The sequence below is a fragment of the Pavona decussata genome, unplaced genomic scaffold (assembly GCF_977016875.1).
Source record: "Pavona decussata unplaced genomic scaffold, jaPavDecu1.1 SCAFFOLD_93, whole genome shotgun sequence".
Classification (NCBI taxonomy): domain Eukaryota; kingdom Metazoa; phylum Cnidaria; class Anthozoa; order Scleractinia; family Agariciidae; genus Pavona; species Pavona decussata.
The window spans coordinates 2,972,501-2,995,684 of NW_028145510.1; the positions used below are offsets into that span (position 1 = coordinate 2,972,501).

Sequence of the window (23,184 nt, forward strand, 5' to 3'; positions counted from 1 at the left end):
TGTTAATTTTAAAACATCTTAATTAGGTTGTGGTCTGAATGTTTACCATTTTCTGCTTCTATATTTTTCTAATGTATACCACGACCTTGTCCCGTTCGTGCGGCTCGAACGAGGAAGGGGGGGGGGGGGGGGGTTACTCCCTATAATCGACTATACCGGGAGGCTCTGCCCGAAAGGGGTATCCTTTTCAGTCGGGAGGCAAATGAAAGGGTAGAGATTACACGAGCTGAAGTGTAGAAAAGGGTAGGCAAAATTGTCCTCAAGTGTATTAAGGCTTGACCAGCCTAATTGTTATGCACCTTTTTATTTGGAGTAGAAGCATTTGTCCGCTCTCTGTGAAAAGTGGCAAACAGTTTATTATCGGTGTCCTTATTAATTTTCCAAAATTTGCTGTATCAGATTCTAGTCACGTGACCTGAAAACGACTTATAACGGTTTAAATCTTTATTCAAAAATGGGGAACAAAAAGCTACATTATATGAATCTTGTTTTTCGCTTACTAGATGAGCCCTTCTAAGGGCTTTATCATCCCGCCTTTTAATGATGTCCACATCTTAAGAGTAACGGTCAATTAAGGAAAATGGGTCACGTGACATGATAAATGTCCAAATATCTTAAAAGATAAATAACGAGTACCGCCTTAAGGTGGCTTACTACAGTTTTAATGGAGTATAACGGCAAAACTTTTAACTCTTTTAAAAAAGGTTCCAAGCTGTTTTTCCCTTCACTATTTACTGTTTGCTTAAGTCTTTTACGATTCTTTGTGAAATTTGAACAATTAAACGTCAACAAATAGCCAAAATGAGCGACCGAGTATCCAATGAGAGACTGGGCACTAGTAGGTTAAGTCACGTTTTTCTCAAATTCTACCCGTATGACCCTACCTGAAAATTTCAGGAATAAGAAATTGGGTCTGATTTAACATTCATGCAAAGTAAAATAAAAATCTGTAAGACAGTTTTTGTGCAAACTAAGAGAATGTGAAATCAAAAATAGCTCAAAATCTGTCTTACAGATTCTTCAAAAATGTTGGCTCCAAACGTGACTCACCCGAACAAATCAACCGTGAAAATTTCATCATAAGTTGTACGCTAAGTTTTCGAGCAATCCTCGATCAAAGACAGGTTTTTACAACCTCGGACGAGAATTGAATTGCGCATGCCCTTTATTTAAGCGCGCGCTCATGTAACACCATGTATCGCGTGCGAGAAAGGTACCGTAAATTAGAGCTCTTTTACCGAATGTTTATCAAACTTTTTTGCCCTATTTTTTTGGCCCTAGGCTTGATTACCAGTTTGAACGGAGTTTTGAAACTATCGTTACTTATACCAAAGAGATTTGACGTCTTTCAAGTGCTGAAGTGGTTTTTGTTACTTCTTGAGGTTACTTGCGTCATTTTTGCACGCGCGACAAATACTGACGTGTGGCAGGCTATCATAGCGCGCGCTACTAAGTCTCGGAAAAACTGTAGTAAGCCACCTTAAAAGGCGGAATCAGGTTGGCACAGTTATACTAAACATTTTCATGGCAAACGTTCTCAAAATTTTGGAGTATCAACGTTCCCCATTTTCAAAAACAAGTTATGTGACGTCATCAACCAAGGAATGTCACGTGACACTTAGGAAGACTTCCGTTGGGTCAAGAAAGTCAGGCAGTTTATGGAATGAATTTCCTCTATAGTGTAAATTCTTTTCTCGACAGAGAATAGAGGTTCCTTAAAATCTTTGCTGGGGGTCTTTGAAGGACAAATAACCAAGCCTTAAAGTATTTGAGTCATTTAGGTATTTCAAAGCTTTCCAAATATCTGAAGTAGACAGTACACACCGAAAAGAGATGCTTTGTTCCCGCTATGTGGGTGGAAGACGTACCGTTTCTGTGGAAGGTATACCAAAAGGTTTCCTTTGGTGTACAAAAGGGTAAGGGTTGGACTTCGGGGCGGAGCATCTCCGTATAAAACGTTTATTAAAACCCCCCTCCATCCCCGTTTTCCCAAAGGGACAAGAAAAACAGAAAGGTCTTCCTTAAAATAGATTGCATTGATAAAAAACTGCAGTCTGCGGCTTAACTTCGAATGTAATTTATCTAACTATAAAAGTTAACGTTAAACGAGAACGACGTTTCGACCGTCCGACGGTCATTTTCAAGTTCAAAATGAGAAGTAAAATTTGTGCTTATATACAATTGTGAAAAAACTAATGAGATACTGACTTAAAAAGCTCTAAGATATTCACATCTAAACAATATAAAAAATAATAGCGTGAATGATAAATACAAAGGAACGCTAAAAACGATAAAAGGTATTTAAAAGTGAAATAATTAAACAAATAACTTCGCGCGGATCGAGTCGCATTGTTTGTTCAGTTTCGCCTTTAGGTCGTGAATAAACAACACCTCGAAGATCAAGCAGTCGAGTTTGCTCGGACACTTTCTCAGGATTCTGAAGTTGCTTTTAATGGTCTCTGGATCCTGTCCATGCTCGTCCTTTACATGATTGCCAATTGCTGATCGTTTGTGTTCCTCCACACGTTGATGTAAGTGTCGACTCGTGAAGCCAACATGGTCTGCATCGCACAGACCACATTTGAAATAATAAACAACGTTTTGTTGATTCACAATGGGAGGTTTATGTTCCTTTGGTTTGATTTTGCTCTTAATCTTCTGATTTTTGTAGACAGGATGGACATCAGCATGGATCTTTCGGCTGAGATCATTAAGTTGGTGTCTTACCGCGTTCGCCGATTTCTGGTCTTTGAAAGGTAGGACGATTCTGACGAGAGCTCGTTCGTCGGATACCCGTTGTTCAGGACATGCATTCTCAGTAACTTTCGTTTCAATAAAATGTGGGATGGTGTTCTCTACGACGGTTTTAGGATAATGCAAGCGAGAAAAAATCCCTTTAAGACGTTCACATTCCTAATGGAAAAAAATGCCAATTCGAAGAGAGTTTGAACGCCCGGTTTAACATTGTTTTCAGCAGAGAATGTTTGTATTTCATGTCAACACGGCTTTGGTAGTGCAGTAAAAGTCCAGTATCGGTTGGTTTCCTGTGGACCTTCGTGTCTAGTCGGGGGCCATTTCTGATAATCACCATTCCAAGAAAGGGAAGTTTGCCGTTGTCTTCGTGTTCCATTGTGAAACTGACTGAGGGGTGGATTTCATTCAGTGTCGACAAGAATTCAGAGGCAGATGAAACATCGGGCATTTTGCTTAGGGTGTCATCGACATAGCGTTTATAGAAAGCGGGCATCTTGTTTTGGCTTGTCAATTGTTCTTCGATGTTGCACATAAATGCATTTGCCATGAGTGGCCTAAGTGGAGAGCCCATAGCAACTCCGTCCACTTGTTCGTACAGATTTCCTTCAAATTGAAAAAGCTGATTCTTTGTAGCAACCTCTAACAACTCTATAAGGTTGGTTCTTGTGATGTTAAGGTCGTATTGCTTGTTGAACCAATCGTCTTTAAAAGCTTTCTCCGCTAGGATTTCAATTGTTTCATCCACTGGCACGTTTGTGAAAAGAGATGAAACATCGTATGACACTAAAATAGCGTGTTCGTCGATTTTCATCCCATGTAGATCATCAGCAAACGAGAAGATGTCATTAACAGTGTGGTCATTGACGGACAAAGGTTTTAACTTTTGATCCAGCCACTTAGCAAGTTTATAGCAACGGGTTTGGGTAGAATTGCGTGAAAAGAATTCTACCCAAACCCGTTGCCGACTCACTGATCCAAAAGGGCTCTGGGCTCGCACACCTGTATGGATTACCGAAGACCCATAAGAAGAAACTAGCGGTGCGTCCAATCCTGTCAGCGACAGGAACCTACAACCATAAACTTGCTAAGTGGCTGGATCAAAAGTTAAAACCTTTGTCCGTCAATGACCACACCGTTAATGACATCTTCTCGTTTGCTGATGATCTACATGGGATGAAAATCGACGAACACGATATTTTAGTGTCATACGATGTTTCATCTCTTTTCACAAACGTGCCAGTGGATGAAACAATTGAAATCCTAGCGGAGAAAGCTTTTAAAGACGATTGGTTCAACAAGCAATACGACCTAAACATCACAAAAACCAACCTTATAGAGTTGTTAGAGGTTGCTACAAAGAATCAGCTTTTTCAATTTGAAGGAAATCTGTACGAACAAGTGGACGGAGTTGCTATGGGCTCTCCACTTGGGCCACTCATGGCAAATGCATTTACGCCAATGATTAGGGCAGAAACTTCGAACGAGCGTCCACGTTTATTCAACAGAGAATCAAAATGCAAAACTAACACACTCGCGAAGCGAACAGGTAACCAAGGTAACAATAGAGATATACGAACTATGGTGTGAACTAAAGCGTGAACTATGCACAACAATAAAACTATGCGAGTAATGGCGTGACTTCTTCTTCCTCTCGCTTACAAATGAAGAAAAAAAAGGAACAACAAAGCAAAGCGAAGCTAAACTACAGGAAAAATGACAGTCGTGCAATGGGTAAAATTCTCAGCGCACTGGCGAAGTAGCACAGCTTAAGGAGACAAACAAAAACGAAAGTTAATTACGCATTTCACAACTAAGTTACATAGTCACTAAGATAAGCGGGGCGGCGAGTTGAACGGCTGGACCTGCGTGGACCGGTACTAGCAGAGGAGGAGGTTAGTTCGGAGACTGGAACACTAAAATCGTCTGACAGGGGTGGAGTAAGAGAGTCTCTTCGATCTGCAAGAGGACCAGCCGTATCGAAGTGGGGAGCGTTTCCCTCCGGAGCTGGAGAAAGCTCGGAATCTGAACAAGTGTCAGCTGCTTGAGCATCTGGAGGTGTAGCGAGCTCGACAGGAACCACAGGGACAAACGGGCTAGGAGGGGGCGGAGGTACAGGAACAGGATTGGTCTCCTCATTAAAGCATTCATCACTACGATGTTCCACGGCGACATCTTCACAATAGGGACCGGCGTTGTAACGACGGGAGAGGTTGAACGAGGGGTCAACGTGCTCAGGAACGCGATAACACTCAGACCGTTTGACGCGATAAGAGGTAGAACGCAACTGAGAACCGGTAAACTTCCGCACATTACACCACAGGCCCTCAACAGAAACCACGAGATATCGGTCACGAGCACGATTCTTGGAGCCGTCAGAGGTAATGTAAACGAGATCGCCTACTTCAACAGACAGTGAAGTGGGAGGACTGCGCCCAGGAGCCTTGGATCTCTCGCTAACTGGGTGGTTTCTGAGGCGTGAGGAGTGCTGCTCTCTGAGAAGCTGGAGATCCGATACAGGAATCTGCCAGTTAGTGAACTGGTCGCGCTGAAGCCACATCTCTCGGGCAGACAATCCTCTGTTGCGGATACGGGTATTGAGATTAGCGGTCGCCACAGCCAAGGAAAGGGGGGAGATTGGGCCACCCCCTGGACAAATACGTAGAAGTTCGTCCCCAAGTTCGGCAATGCACTTTTCAGCCACAGGGTTCTTATTAGGGTTCTTGATACGCCCGACCTCTAACGCAAGACCATCTTGCCGAAGAGTTTCATCGGTTGACAATGCGGAAAAGCCAGGAGCGGGATCTACTCCTACGACGGAAGGGGGACCAGCCAGGGGACGCAGCTCAAGGCATAAGCGGAGAAGACCGTTACGAATTGATTCGCGCCGCTCATCATCCAATAAACAGGTGGCTGTGAAGGAGGTTGTAGTCTCGCGGACGACAAGTATCAACTGACGGTAGCGCTTTATGATGTCCGCGGCGAAGGATATACCAACACCGTCAGGAGGATCAGAGGTAGACTGCTCAACGAGGCTGGAGGGAACCTTTTTCAGGGAAGAGCACAGGTGGCAACACTGGGAGCACCGGTCCAGGGCTTTGTCAAGTTCCAACGCGAAGAAGTAACGCTGAGTAACCAGCTTCATCTGGTGGCGCGAAGGATGGTCCAGTTTCACATGTAAGGCGGTGAGAAAGCCATCTATGACAGAGCGAGGGATGACTATACACTCTCTTGGCGGAGAAAAAGGTTTATCTCGTCTAACAACAAGGAGACCGTCACGAAAAATGGAGACTGAGTTCAGGTAACGCTTGACGTCCTTGATGTTTGTCAATTTCTTTGAGGGACGAGTACCTTGCTTAAGATGAGAGTGAACTCGTCTGAGATCCGGACACTCTAATTGAGTTTGAAGCCAGGCGGCACGACTTGTAAAGGGCAGAGAGGCCTGTCCGGACAGTACGTCTTGAACAGAAATAGGGCGAACAGCCAAGTCCTCAGCTTCTGACACGAATGAACAAATCTGGCAACGGGGGACATCACAGGCAGGGGCGTGTCGACTGGCGAGATCAGAAGGGAGGTTCGCAGAGCCAGCTAAGTGGAGCAGTGAGACTTGGTAACGACTAACTGCTGATAAGAAAGACGTCACACGAGGGCTGGAAGAAAACTGACCCCGGCATAACTTATCGAAGGCTTGTACACAAGGCTTGCTGTCAGTCAGGACATAAGACTTCGGCTTGGCTTGGATTATGTAAGGAGCAAAATGCTTGACAGCGGCAGCAATAGACAGAGCCTCTATTTTACAGGGCAACCAGGAGGCTTGATGTTTTTTGAACTTAGCACTGAAGAAGCCGGCGAGATGCAGTTTCTGGTTGCGAAGAACATAGAGGGTGCCGCCAAGTCCACTCATCTTGACGGAACCGTCGGTTACGATCCATAGCTGATCCTCAGGCTTTGGCAGGGTGATGGATTTGTTGGAAGTAAGCACCTCTTGGCAAGAGCGGAAACATACAAGAAGCTCATCAGACCAGGTCACTGTGTCCTGAGATTGGCGGCCAGCCGCAAGAGACTCAAGAGGAGCGAGGTACTTAGCGCAGCCACTCAAGACTCGTCCAAGCATTTTATAGGAACCAACAAAGGAGCGGAGACCGCGAACATTCTTGGGAGGCTCACACGACGCTAGAGCAGCTACACGATGAGGTGAAGCACGGATAGAGCCTTGACACCATATCCAACCGAGAATGGTGGTGGAGGCAGGACAAACGACGGTCTTTTCGGGGGAAAGGCGCAGATTACAGCGGTCTAAAGCGGAAAGGACCTTCCGCCAGTTCATGAGGAGCTCTTGAGGAGTATCCCCGCCGCAGTAAAGGTCGTCGGCTATCTTAGCAACGCACCCTTCTTGTAGGAGGTCGCCAAGGACACGGCACATCAACTCTTCTAAGGCTGTCTCGGAACCAGGGATACCCATGGCACAACGTGTGTAGACGCGGACCCCTTTAAAAGGGGTAACTACGCCGCAATACTTCATTGAATCTTTTGAAAGAGGAATTTGATAAAAAGCCTTGGATAGATCGGAGACCACGATGTACTTCCAGCGGGCAATCTTTAGAAGGGTGGAATCTACGTCCGGCATTAGCGAAGGTTGAAGTTTGCTGTAACGGCCTACATCGGTAAAGGCTGTGACCAGGCGAAAGCCACCATTTTTCTTTTTCACCAGGAAAGAAGGGTTGAGGTACTCGACAACAACCTTCAGGTCTTCGGGGCGGCGGAAGACACCTTGAGCCTCTAGTTCATCGAACTTGCTCTGGAGCAGATCAAGTTGATCTCGCGAGTACTGTGGAACGCGGCCTTTGCGCTGGGGAGACTCTACAGGGCCCATGTTCACAATTCCTTCGATGGGACCAGCTGTTCCTTTATAACCAGGGATGCGAGGATCGAAGACAATTTGAAATTCCTTCAGAAGAGAGTTAAAAGAAGCTTTCTGAGAGGAGGACAATAAACCATCAGGATCTACTGACACTGACTCGGCAGGCGTAAGGAGAGGTGCCGTTAGCATACTCGGTGCCGGGTAAGTTTCGACCGGAGAAGGATCTGAAGCAGGATCAGGAACGGTTAGGCGCGCTTGGCAGAATTGATCGTTCTTACGAATCAGTAAGGGCTCATCAGTGTCATTGAGAAGTCTCAGTTTACCCCCGACAGCTTGGACGATGACGGGTTGTGGCCATGCGTGTGTAGGTTTACGGTGATTAGATGAGACTGAGTCAGTACGAGGCTCGATGGCGAGTGGAGAATCTTTAAGAAACTCAGAAGGGGCGTCGACTTCAAGAAACTCACCGGGCCAGACAGTAGTGTTGGCGCAAGGGGCACGTAGAAGGTGACAGGCTCTAACAGTGTGATGGGCTTGAGAGATCTGAGAAGAATCATAAGATGCTACATCACACCCAGCAATAATGATCTCATGTTTGGCAGGGCGAACAGCTATGTCATTTGAAGTCATGAAGGGAGTCCCAGCTAGTATATCCACGTCTAAGTCCTCTACAACGAGGGCCTCTAGCATAAGGGATCTGCCACGGCGAACCAGCTGGAGACGGGTCTCACCAACCACGGACAACGGAGTACGACCATCAGCTTGTAGGGCGGTCTGGGTGCTTTTAGTGACCTTTGCACCGATGTGTTTGGCTAGAGAAGCCCTCATCATGTTCGTTTCAGCGCCAGTATCAATAGTTAAACGTAAAGGATGGTGACGAAAAAAGGCGTGAAGAAACGGAGACTGGGATATATTAACACGTCGGGAAACAGTTGACTCCATTGTAGGAAGGACACCAGGGCCACAATTCTGCATCACGGGTGTGTCTAGCTAGGGGAACTGGAGACTCCACTGGGTTGGAATTCTGATAACAATCACAACTGTTTATATCGACGTCAAGGCCAGCCACTTGTCAAATTCTAGACATGAAAAGGCGGTCAGACTCAGGCAAGAACTTGCAATTACTCAAGAAGTGAGAGTGAAAATCGGGGCGTCCAGCCTGTTGGCACAGAGGGCACACCTTCAATGGTCGCGGTTTGGGAGGGCCTCTGCGACGGGTAAAAGCAAACGATGCGCGATGTTCCGTTTGAGAAGCAGAGCGGAGGATTTTAGATTCATCGCTGGTGTGAAGCTCGTTGAGAAGTGAATCAAGTGCTTGGGAAATTTCCGGTTTCACGGAAGCGAGAGTTCTGCAACGTAACTCAGTACCATAGCGCTGTTTGACAAGCCGAGGTAGGTTTGGATGTAGCAAACGAAGCCAAGTTAACACGATAAACTTTTCTAGAGAAGGCGAAAGTTCCTCGTCGGCCACAGGAGCCTAACCGTGATGAGTAATACCGCTAGAAGTTGTGAGAAGATTATCCTCAACGAAGGCCATCAAGCTTTGGAACAAATCCTCTGGACGTTGCTCAGGTTTCTGAGAAATATACGCGAGATCTAAGAACCGTGAACCAGTGGACTGAAGGCCATAATGCTGTCGGATCGCTTGCCAAACGCCGTTTATAGAAGTTGAGTTCTTAACGATGGAATTCCTAGAAAAAATTGGAGAATAGTTCGCTATTTGGCCAAGCATCATTTCCAGATGGGTCACCTTCTGAGCTGCAGTTCTTCTTCGGGCCGCAGGAACAGATTCAGGATCATTCGAGAAACCGCGAAGAGGCGAAGCATTCGTTTTCTTACCCCAGGACGAACCATCGGTAAGAAAATCTGCAAAATTAGGATCGAGGGACAAAATATACTTTAGGTTGTTCTCCCAAGCCTCAATTGAAGTAATTGTTTCGTTCGAGGTTAGCGACCACTGTTTCGGCGCTCTATGGGAAGTCATCTTGAAGAGTTAAACTCACGAAATTCAGACACAATCGATCGAAGGAGCGAAAAGAACACTTTGACGTCTTTTGTGGGTCCGTTGAACCGAAACGCTGCCACCACGCCAATGATTAGGGCAGAAACTTCGAACGAGCGTCCACGTTTATTCAACAGAGAATCAAAATGCAAAACTAACACACTCGCGAAGCGAACAGGTAACCAAGGTAACAATAGAGATATGCGAACTATGGTGTGAACTAAAGCGTGAACTATGCACAACAATAAAACTATGCGAGTAATGGCGTTATGTGCAACATCGAAGAACAATTGACAAGCCAAAACAAGATGCCCGCTTTCTATAAACGCTATGTCGATGACACCCTAAGCAAAATGCCCGATGTTTCATCTGCCTCTGAATTCTTGTCGACACTGAATGAAATCCACCCCTCAGTCAGTTTCACAATGGAACTCGAAGACAACGGCAAACTTCCCTTTCTTGGAATGGTGATTATCAGAAATGGCCCCCGACTAGACACGAAGGTCCACAGGAAACCAACCGATACTGGGCTTTTACTGCACTATCAAAGCCGTGTTGACATGAAATACAAACATTCTCTGCTGAAAACAATGTTAAATCGGGCGTTCAAACTCTCTTCGAATTGGCATTTTTTCCATCAGGAATGTGAACGTCTTAAAGGGATTTTTTCTCGCTTGCATTATCCTGAAACCGTCGTAGAGAACACCATCCCACATTTTATTGAAACGAAAGTTACTGAGAATGCATGTCCTGAACAACGGGTATCCGACGAACGAGCTCTCGTCAGAATCGTCCTACCTTTCAAAGACCAGAAATCGGTGAACGCGGTAAGACACCAACTTAATGATCTCAGCCGAAAGATCGATGCTGATGTCCATCCTGTCTACACAAATCAGAAGATTAAGAGCAAAATCAAACCAAAGGAACATAAACCTCCCATTTTGAATCAACAAAACGTTGTTTATTATTTCAAATGTGGTCTGTGCGATGCAGACCATGTTGGCTTCACGAGTCGACACTTACATCAACGTGTGGAGGAACACAAACGATCAGCAATTGGCAATCATGTAAAGGACGAGCATGGACAGGATCCAGAGACCATTAAAAGCAACTTCAGAATCCTGAGAAAGTGTCCGAGCAAACTCGACTGCTTGATCTTCGAGATGTTGTTTATTCGCGACCTAAAGGCGAAACTGAACAAACAGTGCGACTCGATCCGCGCGAAGTTATTTGTTTAATTATTTCACTTTTAAATACCTTTTATCGTTTTTAGCGTTCCTTTGTATTTATCATTCACGCTATTATTTTTTATATTGTTTAGATGTGAATATCTTAGAGCTTTTTAAGTCAGTATCTCATTAGTTTTTTCACAATTGTATATAAGCACAAATTTTACTTCTCATTTTGAACTTGAAAATGACCGTCGGACGGTCGAAACGTCGTTTTCTTTTAACGTTAACTTTTATAGGTAAATCAATTTCGAAAAACTTGTTGATTTGTAATTTATCTATAAAGTAAAAGCATTCGAAAACGAAAAATGGCTCATCTTTTCAGTCAGTCTAATTAACTTTGCAAATGTTTAGGACCTTTATGCTAATATTTCTGTGAATGTGAGCGTTATATATATATATATATATATATATATATATATATATATATATATATATATATATATATATATATATATATATATTGTGCCTGGGTGTCAGTGAATTTCCAAATTGTAAAGAATTTTGTTTAATTCTGTGAGGCAGAAACAGTGGTACATTCAAGAACTGCTTCGAAACTGATCAATCACACGTTTTATTTAATTGTCAACAGATTTAAAGCGACTCCTGGAGGGTCCTCATTCCTATGATGGAAAGCCTATCACAGTAGTAAGACAGCCTATCAAGAAGAAAGACCCATTGAGACTTCACGTCCAAGGACTCCAGCAGACCACCATCGAAGATAACTTGCGAAATTACTTGGAGAAATTTTGTCGTGTAGAGGTGAAAGAGGTTCGTTTTGGCTACAACAACAACGCCCTGGTAACTTTTGATACCGAACCAGGTATACAATTTTAATTAAAAGAACTATACATTTCATGACATGATTCGCCAATTCATCGTGTGCAGTATTTCACCATTTTGAAATTCTTTCTTGTCTACTCAGTTACCGCGTAGTGCAAAGCTGATTAATTTCAGTGTTTTTGACAAGGTCCTCTCTAGTGAAGGTTATTTCGTATTCAATAGAAATGATGAACATTACATCTAAAGGCACCAAAACGTTTGCCGCCAAACGTTTATATAACCAGAGACCTCGGAATAATTTTCCACTTGAATTGCAAATTACCACCCCAGTGTACCAAAACTGCTGATTAGTTTCTCTGGACACACATGGACTGGGTTGGAATGGATTCGAACTTCAAAATAGTCAGTCTACCTTTTTTAATTTTCAAGTTTTCGCATTTTCGTTCAAACGTTTGCTAAAGCAGATCCTGGATTGTTCCTTTGAAGAATTCAGTTGATTTCTTTCTTTCGGCGTTTTAGAAAAGTAAACTGAAGTGAAAATATTGGTACACCATTATTGAAAGACGTGAAAAATCCATGTGACACATCCCCCTTAAAGATAATGGTGCATGGAAAAGAGAGACTCATTGAGACTTCACGTCCAAGGACTCCAGCAGACCACCATCGAAGATAACTTGCGAAATTACTTGGATTACTTTCTCATACCATAAGAATAATTATTTTAGGTGTATACAGGGCCCCTCAGGATAACAGCCCCGTAGCTGATTGGGCCACCCTGTCTAAATAAAGTTCACTTACTTACTTACTTACTTTAACATAACAGTCATCCTTGGAAGACGTTACAAAATATTCGAGGAACTATGGTCGGATGTTAAATCTAAACTCGCAGTAGGTATTTCTTCTTAAATGAAAAAACAACCTAGCATTCCACCCCCCCCCCCCCCCTCCACCTTAAGATCTTCTTGAGGTTCAGTGGTACACCATTTAATTCGGTATAATGAATTTTGACATCGTTCACCTAGTTTAGTAAGTTGATATAATACTTCCTCTCCCCTCCAATGGGAGGTCTTGCGTTTCAAAACGCCAAGCGTGTTTGCTTTGTTTTTGTCTCTTTCTGTTTTTCCTTTCAGACTTCAAGGATCTTTTTGATAAAGTCGACAAAGATACAAAAGGTCTGAGCGGTAGTACGCTTCAGCTGGAACGCGTTCCATTCTGCAATTGTATCTACGTGAAGGGATTGATGTATGAAGAAACACTGCAGTTAACTACTATAATTCAGCTGTATTTTGAAAATGAGAAGAGAAGTGGTGGGGGTGATGTCAGTACTGTGGAAAGAATTGGAAAAGACGAAGTTTTGGTTTACTTTGAGGATCCCACAAGTAAGATTTGTGTTTTACTTTCAATTTTTTCCGTACGGGAATCAATTCGAAACTTTAACATCCCGTCAACAAGCATCCCCCTCCCACCCCCCGAGCATTTGAACTTTTGACAACTGGATTGCCCTACGTATACCCTAGCACCTAATTTCAAGATTAAATTGTTTTACACTATTTTGGATTGTTGGAAACTGGTTCATTTTAAATTTTAAATTTTAAATTTACAAATTTCCTTTATACACATACGAAAACACTGTAAGGAGTTTTTGAGACACTTTCTGGTGAGCTAATCGCTCACAAAAGCGACATTTCCCCTCTTGAACTCGTGCATGGATCACAAACATCGTGTATTCCACCAAGCAAAAAGAAAAATGTCAACTTGACATTTAAGGTTCAAGTTCACCCAACCCACTCATGCAGTTACAGTTTAAATTCGCCACCTCAACTGGCACGGAAAAGGGTCAAATTCCTGGGCAGTATGCACGTGAAATATCGTCTGAGATAATTTTCAAGCCAAGGCATTTTGTGACATCTTTCTGGTTTTCAGGAATTCCATCCCCTGACGTTTTATTTCCTTGGCACCCGGCTTTATAACTCGTTGGTCGGCATGTTGTTGCCGAGCACTTCCTCTCCAGACGCATATTAAAGTGCCTAATGTATAACCCTTACCCAATTCCTTTCATTCTCAAAAGTAGACGTAGAAAGTAAACCAAAACAAACAAAATAATGAGATTTGAAGTTATTCTCGGTTTTTAAAACGCGATCGAAATCACAATTTCCGAAGTTAAAACTGCGCTATTAGAGGACTGGCACCAGTGAGTTGTGACGTCGACCCGGTATCTCAATAACAAGCACACAAAAAAAACAGCAGTGTGTCGGAGTGAACTCTACGCCAGCTGTTTGGGTTTTTGGACGACTTTTTAGCTTAAAATCCGAACACTGACATCCAAATCCGAGCAAAGCTACAACTCAGAATTTAACTACAACCCCGGCTACGTGATTGACGAGACGATTAAGCACGTAAAATCAGTTAAAATAGGAGTGGAAGGCCTACACAACTCCTACTCGTATGTTTAGCGCTTCTATGTCAGTCTTTTGAACAATTTAGCTTCTTGTATGTTTACAGCGGTTGGGCATGACGATTTGAAGGATTTGTATGATAATCATTGAACAAAGCCATGTGCTTAAATGTAGCATGTTTGCATTTTTGGATTTTGAGTCCTGCGTTTAGCGCCTGTTTATTTCACCTCTTGTTGTTTCTGTTTAGTGACTGTCCAGTTCTTATGCCATTCATTTTATTTAGGTTTGGCCTGTTTCAGTTCGCAGTCCGGTGAAAGTACAGCTTCTAGTTAGGATCTCACGGAACCGTGAGATAATCCTTAACCTCCGAAAGCGACCACTATTATTTTTATCTTTGTTAGGATTTGAACTGTGTAATTACATCTTACAGTTTTTGTATTGCCGGGCCCGGCCGTTTGTTTTTGTGGCAAGATGTTGCGTCCCTGATCATTGCTATTCTTTTTCTTTTGATATTTTCTTTAGCATTGTAGATTTCTTCGAGAGCTAAGCAATGCGTGAAATTCAGTGAGGACTTAAGTCGGTTTAGATACTGACGCCAGGAGTTACAGCTTCGTTTTTTCATCGCGCCTCGCTTCGCTCCGCTCTGAGGTTTGTGTCGCGGGAGCGAGCAATTTTCTAAATTATTCTTTTTTTTTTTTGCTGGGGCTGAGAGAAGTGTAAATAAGAGAGAACATTTTTATGAACTAGAGGCTTTCCTTTTGTCAACAAAACCACCACGTCAAAAATTTTACTTCGCGACAACATTCAGACCGCTGAGGAAACAGCTCTTAGTATTGCATTTTTTCAGTTGATATTTTTATCATTTTTATCATTTTTTTTTTGGTCTGGTAGTAAGAGAAGTAAAACCGCACAACGTTTGGAAAGCCGTTGCGTCTGTTATTTTTCAAAACATTTCGATGTCCAGGAAAGAAAAGCCGACTTTTGAAGCAGTATTTCGAACATGTCAATCGACCAACATGTTCGATTGACTCTTAACCTCGTTCTTCACAGACAAATTCAAGATTGAAGCTTTTTTCAAAAAGAATGATCCGTTGTTCTTGGAAAGCCTTACTCCCAAATTTATACCGATATCATCTCGTTTCAGTCTTGGTATGATTAGCTTGTTATTTACTTCATCAATAAATCAAGATCGATGCATGAAGTCGTCGTTCGTGAAGTGCTTGGAGGATATTGACGAGTTTCCTGGTCAACTTTCATTTAGCTCGCTTTTGTTTCATGAAATCGATCTACCTCATCTTGCTTCATCATTAGCGAACAGCATAGCGTGTAGAACTATAACCTTCTACATATTTGACAAGGTAGCACGATCACCTACCACATACCACATACCTTCCTGGCACATTCCAAGTTCAGTACAGACAATGTAGTGACAAAATGAGCAAATGCTCTGTGGCGGAGATACCGGGTCGACGTCACAAGCTTGTTAGTTCCCAGTCTCTCAACTGCTATTTTTTTGTATTCAATTTGGCGGAAAACGGCCTATTTGGGGCGAAATGTGGAATACGATTTATTTCCTCACAAAGCGTTTCAGACATGCATAAATTTTCGAAATTCATTAAGACTGTGTAAGGGTTATAGACACTTTAAAGCAAACATCTAATCAGCGATGCCAGACTGACTGACCTTTAAGGCCATCGAGCCGGCTAAATCCAAGCACTTCCAGCGCTGAACTACATATTTTGGTTGGGTTCCATTCAAAGCAAAATCTTTCAAACTGGTAGCTACCAGTGATTAACGAGGAGCTGAGGTCGTTTAGGGGTTACTTCTTAGAGCTACGTTCATTTCTTAATAGCGTAATAAGGTTGGACAGGCACTTTACGACTGATGAAACGTGGTCCATTGAGGCCCACTTTCACCCATTCGGCTTTTCGGCTGTTTGTTATCGTTTACAAGCGCTTCTTTTGTTTAATCTTGCGATCTGATTGGTTTACCAGAATATTCCCGCTTGGATGAAAGTCCTGGCGTATTCAAAATAAATCGGACCAGGCAAATCATACTGGTTGATTTCGTTTCAGTCGCTCCGATTTATTTTAATCTCTGCATCTATAAGAAAAATTGACTCTTCCTTTGTGTAAAATTCTCGGCGAACGAACGTCCGCGGCGGAACGGTCGAACAGTTACAGCCGGCATCCCTCAACATTAAATAATTTTTGTCCGAAGATTTTGATCCTATTGTTATATAAGATAAACAGTAATCTTAAAGGGTCCTTTCGATTATTTTTGAAGTTGACATCGAAAGAAATTAACAGTGCTGGACTCAATGTTTGTTACCTCTCTTCGCAACGCTGTTTACATGAATCGGGAGAATAAAATCGAATGGAGCTTATAAAACGTTAATGTTAAGGTCAGACATCCGTAGAAATCAGGAACATCGCTACCACAGATGCATGCATGGGGACAACAAATCCTCCCGCTTCTTCGTTTTAGAATAAAAGCTATGCGAAGAGTCTCTGAGACGAATATATTCCTTCGGAATAACAACTGTACAACTACATTGTCAACGGCCAGATGTTACTTAGAGGCGACCGACGATTTTCCGATTTTCCTTTCCACACGAAGACTGTTCTTAAAAATATCCACATAAATAAAGCGAGAGAATATTATACAAAGCTTAATGACACGAAAAATAGTGATATTCCAGCAAATGAGCTCGATGAATATGGATGTTTTTTCGCTATTTAGTGCCCGCTGGTAATTTTCTGAATTTTCGACTTTGCGAAATTCAGCTCGGCGCGCAATGCCTTTTAGGTGAAAATGGGCCTTTAACGTTAGGATCTAGCTAGGGTGATGTGATAGGGCTTTATGTTCAAGATACCTAGAACTTTGTAGCAGTAATCGAAATATTTTAATTAGAATTAGGTTGCTACTGCCGAATCAAAGTGAAGGCTCGAGGACAACCGTGACCATCGGAGGACAATTTCAGCAAAAAAAGAAAGATTTTTTCGAAGACAAAGTATTATAGTTATATATTGTATTGTTTCGCAGTGGTTTTAGAAAATAAAACCTGGTAAAATTTAAGCAGGTTTTATTGTAATTGAGACTTTCAACATATCAGATCCCTTCAACTGTCTGACTTATAATAGATTGTTTACATGCTCTTTCTTAGGCGTTAACAGTGTTATTAATCATCCGAAGACCCACGTCCTTGGAGGGACAGCACTAGAAGTAAAGCCCTTTTACCCTTTTTTTGAGAATACAGCAAGAAAGAAATCGGACATAGAATGCGATTCTGAAGTATTCACTTTTATTCAACGGAATCATGAACATGAGCTTCAATCGTTATTGGACGAGAATAAAATGGAACTTACCTTGGATCAGATTGATACATCCATCCTTACTGTTTCCTCTTCTGAAAAGAAAAACGATTCTTACAACTCCTGGCAAGAAAGAATAGGAAGTTTGAGACGTTTCGTGGGAAACTTTGTCAAAATTTCAATTCCCATTGCCTCTGAAATATACGAGGAGGTTGTACAGCGGTGGAAAAAGCAGAGTTCCATTCTAGGCCCTTGTAATGTTCTGCTCTCATTCGACGATAACAAGCGACAAGCTCTGATTATTGGTGGCAAAAAGTACCTTGAGAAAGAAAAACAAAGATTGCACGAGTTAATTCATGAAATTACAGAAGACGCAGAGCTCATGAAGTCAATAGTAGAAGTGTGTGAAGCTGACATCCCTAAATCACGTCTGATTTTGTTGCAAATGTCTGGTATTTGTGAGAGGCTTCAAAAAGAGAATCAGCATTTGAGGATCTCATTTGAAGATAATGGTAAAAAGTTGTGCTTAAAAGGTCCAAGAATTCTTCTTCATAAAGTCATGCCTGAGGTGTTGGGTTTTACTTCGAAGACGATGGAACAGACCCTTGTGCTCACAACAAAAATTGTCAATGTTCTAAAACGACCTCAAGTTTCCGATTTTATGCAAGGTCTTCTGAAACAAAGCAATATCCAGGCGATATTCGTTTACAACCAAACCGAAAACCCCAACGAGGTCCAAGTAGTCGGCGTTGGTCCTGAAAGCATAAAGGAAGCCATCTCGATATTGAAGAACACAACTCGGGAAGAGAAATTCCGTTTGACAAGAGAAAGTGCCGTTGTGCTCAGAAGTCCTAGTTGGAACGATTTCCAATCAAAACAAACCTCCAAATTTAAAGTTGGAATTTCAGCGGAACTCCTTTTTAATACTGTTTGTGTGAGTGGAATCACCGAGGATGTAAAGGAATCTTTTGAACAGGTTAAGCACTTTCTTGAAGCGAACACCATTTTACAGGACAGCTTCCTTATGGATGAGGGTACCACACGTTTCATGGTGCAAAGATGGGGATCAAAGCTTGAACGTATCAAAAAAGACCTTGCCACTTACTTTGTTGACATGAAAATCACCCCTACATACGAAGGGATTCAAGTTTCCGGCACGGCTGAAGGACTAAAGAAATGCAAACCAAAACTTGACGATCTTCTGAAAGTGGTCCAACAAACCAAGGTGCCCATTAACAAGCGAAGTATGAAGAAATTCATTCTACAGGGAGAAGATCCTGAACTTCTAAAGTCAATAGAGGACAGAAATGAATGTGTAATCCTTGTCAAAGAGATTCTTCAAGAAAAGGCGGCGTTTATCGACATTGACAAGACCAACCGCACAACAAATATACCTGGCATTCGCATCATAGTGAAAGTTGGTGACCTCACTAAAGAGGAGGTAATTTAAAGGTTACAATAACACTAACACATAAAGGACAAAAGACGTTATATGAAGGTCCAGGCCCGCTTCCGTTCCTTTAATTTAATTTTGCACTGGGCGGAATTCTTATCGCAACCTAAACGACCAACCGGATCCGCTGACGGAAAACAGCACATTCGTTCTTAAGGATAACAACCAACAATAATGGCTTGTCGGGGAACGAGACATTTGAATCGAGCCTCTTTCAATGGTTTTAGACGGAAAAGTTTGTGGAAATTCTTGAGAAATAATACCCTCTCCATATTAATGGCCCTCCGGGGCCTACAACGGGTGTGTTCTGTTACGGTCTGCTGTGGTCCACGTGGAATTCCGAAGCTCTCGGAGCCTCCAGAACGAATTTATGGCTGTATTCTGTCAGTGGATCCGGTCGCTTCCTCTGGCGGACTACCCTACCTTGGAAAGGCATATATAGAGAGAAGCCGTTGGAACTGAAACTCCATGAAATCGCCTCAAATCGAGACAGAGACCACACAGGTCACAAAAGGAACTACAATAGAATTCATGTGAGAAATTTTTGTCGAAAAATCGTTCCGAATTGTGCCTACAAATACGATAATTTTCCCCATACCATACAAACCATTTTAATTTCGTTTTACACAATGGTCACCTTGATGCTCAAATTACGTGACGCTGGTGTTTACGTTACAAAGGCCAACACAAATTGTAGAGCTTTGGCTACCTGTGGCTATACGTTTTCGCCCGTACATTTAGACAAAACGAACGAAGCACCAAACTGAGGGCAATGGAATGACAGAACTACTTTATTATGAATAGATTCCTTGTTACATGAGCCACCCTTCCTTCTTAGGCGGTTTACATCTTGATGTCATTTTGGTGGGAAATGCTAATGACATTTTTCTTCTTCTCTTCCTCTTCTGCCTTCTCCTGTTATAGGCACATGTTATAGTGGGTTCGGCAGCATCAAGCCTCAATTTAGACCTGAATCCTTGTGCAAGAGCCCTAAGGGACGCTGCTGGATCAAACCTGCTACAAAAGGAATGTTCCACAAAGGGCCCAATCTCTGCTGGTGGCATCGCCGTTATCGACCAAACGGGAGCTCTCAGCTGCCAAACTGTAATTTTAGCGGTTTGCTCCCCGTGGAATAATGGCCAAGGAAAAGAGGTAAGAAAATTTCCAGTACAAATAGCGTTTGAAATAATTGACTGGCCTTCGTTTTCAGAGTTGTATACATGAATTTTAGAATTTCTTTGGAAAAGTCAGAAATACATTTACAGCAATGAAAGCTTTGAAATGATAGTTATGAGCTCCCGTTGCATTGTTGGTTTAGAATAACTGCTAAAATTCCTTATCTCGATGCTCAAGTGAAGATTAAGTATTCGGGCTAGAAATGGAGCTAGGATACGAGCATAGTATTCGAGTCAGGACTTGAGGTAGGATCGGTCAAACTTTTCCTGCCTTTTTGAACACGTGAGGATTACATGGCCATAGATGCCCAGTCAAATGAAAAACTGACTAAAGGAAATAAAATGATGCCTTTAATAAAAAAGTTATTTGGATACTTTATTTCCTAGTTTTTCTCTCTTAATGAATGGTAATGTCAGTTTGGCAAAGACTAAAAATATGGTCGAGCCACGCTGGTGTGGGAAAAAATTAAAGACGTCAAAATCAAAGTGGTAAAAATAAAAGGTGGCATGTGAACCTCGGCTACACTCGCAATCCTCGCTCGAGTCCTTTCCAAAATTCTGGTTTGAATCCTAGCTCGAATCCTAGTTCGAAAGTTCTTTTTTTTTTAATAATTATTTATTTGCAAAAACACATTACTTACATTACGGGCTAAATACATTACTAGACAATACAGTATTCTACCTACAATACAGTGCTTACTGGTTACTTACACTTGTCTACTAACAGTACAAGACTCTTCTTACAATTCAATACATACCAGACAGTAAAATGGCTCTTGCTCCTTACAATTACGACTACTTACAATATATACTAACTTACAACTAAATTTAAACTACCTAATTACATCCAATCGTTACTTCATACGATGTATAGCAACATGGCCTACCGCTTACTTACTAATCTTCGTTATTAACTTATTGAATTTTAATTGATCATTTGGGACTGGAGGGCGTTCTTCAATGGGCTCCTCTTCTTTTTAAAAGAATTTAGGGTATTATTATTATTATTATTATTATTATTGTTATTATTATTGTTATTATTATAATTATTATTATTACTATTATCTAAAGCTATTTGCTTTTCAATTTTCATGGAGTTCACGAGCTATTGTTTATATAGTTGCACCTTGGGAATGACGTTTCTCAGTTTACAGTTGTATATATAATGTCTAGCAATAAGAATTAAGAATTTTATGTTCAAAATTGTTATTAAAAAGTATACAAGTTCCGGTACTAGCACTTGAATAGCTACTAAAAACAGCTGAGAAACCCCATTCTGAAGTCTACAAGATCTCTTTCTCTTTAGTACAATGAACTTCTTGAGGAAAATAAATTGCGTAGTTTTTTAACTTGAGCGAGCGAAAGGTCTCACGCCTTTTCAGGTATTCTGTGTCTTCGTCGTCGTTGTCGTCTTCGCTTACATTTTCAAATTTTATATTTTCGCGTCTTGAGTACGCCTCCAGGTAAAGGTTCTTAGTCTCTACATATTTAATTTTGTTGTCGAGATGGTTGTTTTGTCGTTCAAGCTCGTTTAGCTATTCTTCGAGGTTTTCGCGTTGCCTTTTAATATCGTCGAGCGACGTTTTGTACGTTTCTTGACTGAAGTTCAGGCTTTCTAATGTCGGCTGTAGCAGATTATTGAAAGCTCTCCAGCGATTGCGTTCTCGCTTCCAGTTTTCCGAGGGTATCCTGACTTTTGTTCACCGATTGCTCGATTGAATCGAGTTTTCCAAGTTTTTGGAGTATCTGTTGGAGCTTTTGTTGTACATCTTCTACCATACTTGCGGCCGCCATGAATTCGTCGTCACCTTCGTTGACTTGCTGAGTATCAATTGAAGAATTCGTCGAGCCTCTAGGCTTTTTTGCATCCGGAGATTCCTCTGCAGATAAGTTAGAGGATCTATTTCTTCGTTTGATAAGATGTTTTGGAAGAAATCGGCCATTAAATTTTACAAAAAAAAGGAAAATCTTAGCGGACGGCTCGGCCATGCTGCTTACTCCTCCGCCGCGCGCATGTCAAGTTTCCTAGTTCGAAAGTTAGCTCAAATTTTGGCTCGAATAATAGTTGATCTCGCACAAGTGTGTCGGTGACCTCTTCGAGTAAATAATTTGATGGAAACTTTCAGAAAACATATTCAAGTCACTGGTTTGCGCCAATTAGTTGCATTGGTTTTCTAGAAGTTATTCCCATTTTTCAATTTCTTTACGGGTATATCACGGTCTAACAATATAACCAGCTCCCAGTTGGCTTGATAGCTCACTTGGTAGAGCACTGCACCGACATCGCAGAGGTCATGGGTTTGAATCCCGTTCAAGCCTGGATTTTTCAGGCTTTCTTCTCGCAACTGCTTAAGTTGCGTACTAATTGCGAGGATCTTTCTTCGATTTGATATTTCAATTATCCATCGCACAAATGTAATGAAGGCTTTCACGTCTCACTCTATTTATAGTAGACCTTTTTTGGTCCTCTGGACCTTCCCTGGTTTGGGGGTAATTGCGAGAGTTTATAAGCTATGTTAATGAGACTGCAGGTTTAACATTACAGCAAGATAGATTCGCTTTGAGGGCTTTGAGGTTGGCGGCGCTTGTGCATTTGTTAAAAAAAGTGTGCACGCGTGAAGAATCTCCCGCGCCCTGGTCTAGATAGGGTTAACTTTGCCCAGAAGGTTATAAAGTCTCGCTAATTGAACCACGGGTAACGCAAGTTCTATGAGCGTCATGCGAGGTTAGCCGTGAGACCCTCCCCGTGGACTAGCGTCGCGATGTAAACCGTCACCGAAAAGCCAAATTATAGTATTTGTATAGGGGAAAATCTTTCCAGGACAGAATTTAGAAATATTTTTAGAACAAAAATTGCTCCGCTGAACTCGCTATCGCGTCTATCTGTTTTCTGTCATTTTCGTGTCTACTCGAAGTTTCTCCAAGGAACGTGCTCGAGGTAAATTCTTTAGGCAATGGGAGCTTTTGGGGCTAACTTAGCGCAGTTTCCGTTGGTGGACCTGCTGGACTTCCTGAGCTGAGAGCTTTACTTTGGAGAAGGGTGTACAACCGTATTAGTGCACTAAAATTCCCTACAATTGAAAAAGATGCAACAAAAAGGGTGCAAATAAATAAACAAATGTTTCATACTTCACATGAAAAGAGAAAAAGGGAGATCAGCAGTGTTTTATTCATAACTCATTTTCTGACCGGATCTAAAATGGCAGTTGTACAGACACAA

The 23,184-nt window shown here is 42.0% G+C and overlaps 2 protein-coding genes, 1 non-coding gene and 2 pseudogenes across 4 annotated transcripts in view; 3 read left to right on the forward strand and 2 right to left on the reverse strand.

Annotated features, from left to right (window-relative positions):
- Positions 1–23,184, forward strand: part of LOC146473630 (uncharacterized) — a 48,365-nt gene that overhangs the window by 11,193 nt on the left and 13,988 nt on the right. For both annotated transcript variants that reach the window (XM_085118329.1, XM_085118330.1), the window contains 4 exons: positions 11,436–11,666; positions 12,757–13,005; positions 17,189–18,777; positions 19,714–19,941. In XM_085118329.1, the coding sequence (XP_084974455.1) occupies positions 11,436–11,666; positions 12,757–13,005; positions 17,189–18,777; positions 19,714–19,941 (2,297 nt within the window). The remainder of the gene's footprint in view (positions 1–11,435; positions 11,667–12,756; positions 13,006–17,188; positions 18,778–19,713; positions 19,942–23,184) is intronic.
- Positions 2,159–3,565, reverse strand: LOC146473631 (uncharacterized; annotated as a pseudogene).
- LOC146473632 (uncharacterized) lies at positions 3,786–10,996 on the forward strand. Its single transcript, XM_085118331.1, has 2 exons — positions 3,786–4,208; positions 9,874–10,996. The coding sequence occupies exons 1-2, from the start codon at positions 3,928–3,930 to the stop codon at positions 10,850–10,852; spliced, it is 1,260 nt and encodes a 419-aa protein (XP_084974457.1). The 5' UTR covers positions 3,786–3,927; the 3' UTR covers positions 10,853–10,996.
- Positions 8,640–9,876, reverse strand: LOC146473633 (uncharacterized; annotated as a pseudogene).
- On the forward strand, positions 22,211–22,283 carry Trnav-gac (transfer RNA valine (anticodon GAC)). Its single transcript has one exon. It is a non-coding gene; the product is annotated as a tRNA-Val (tRNA).

Bases quoted from the DNA above. Each gene is read 5' to 3' on its own strand.
- LOC146473632 (XM_085118331.1), top strand. From the start codon at position 3,928: ATGAAAATCGACGAACACGATATTTTAGTGTCATACGATGTTTCATCT. The intron at 4,209-9,873 runs GCCAATGATTAG...AAACTATGCGAG, and splicing joins CTCATGGCAAATGCATTTAC to TAATGGCGTTATGTGCAACA.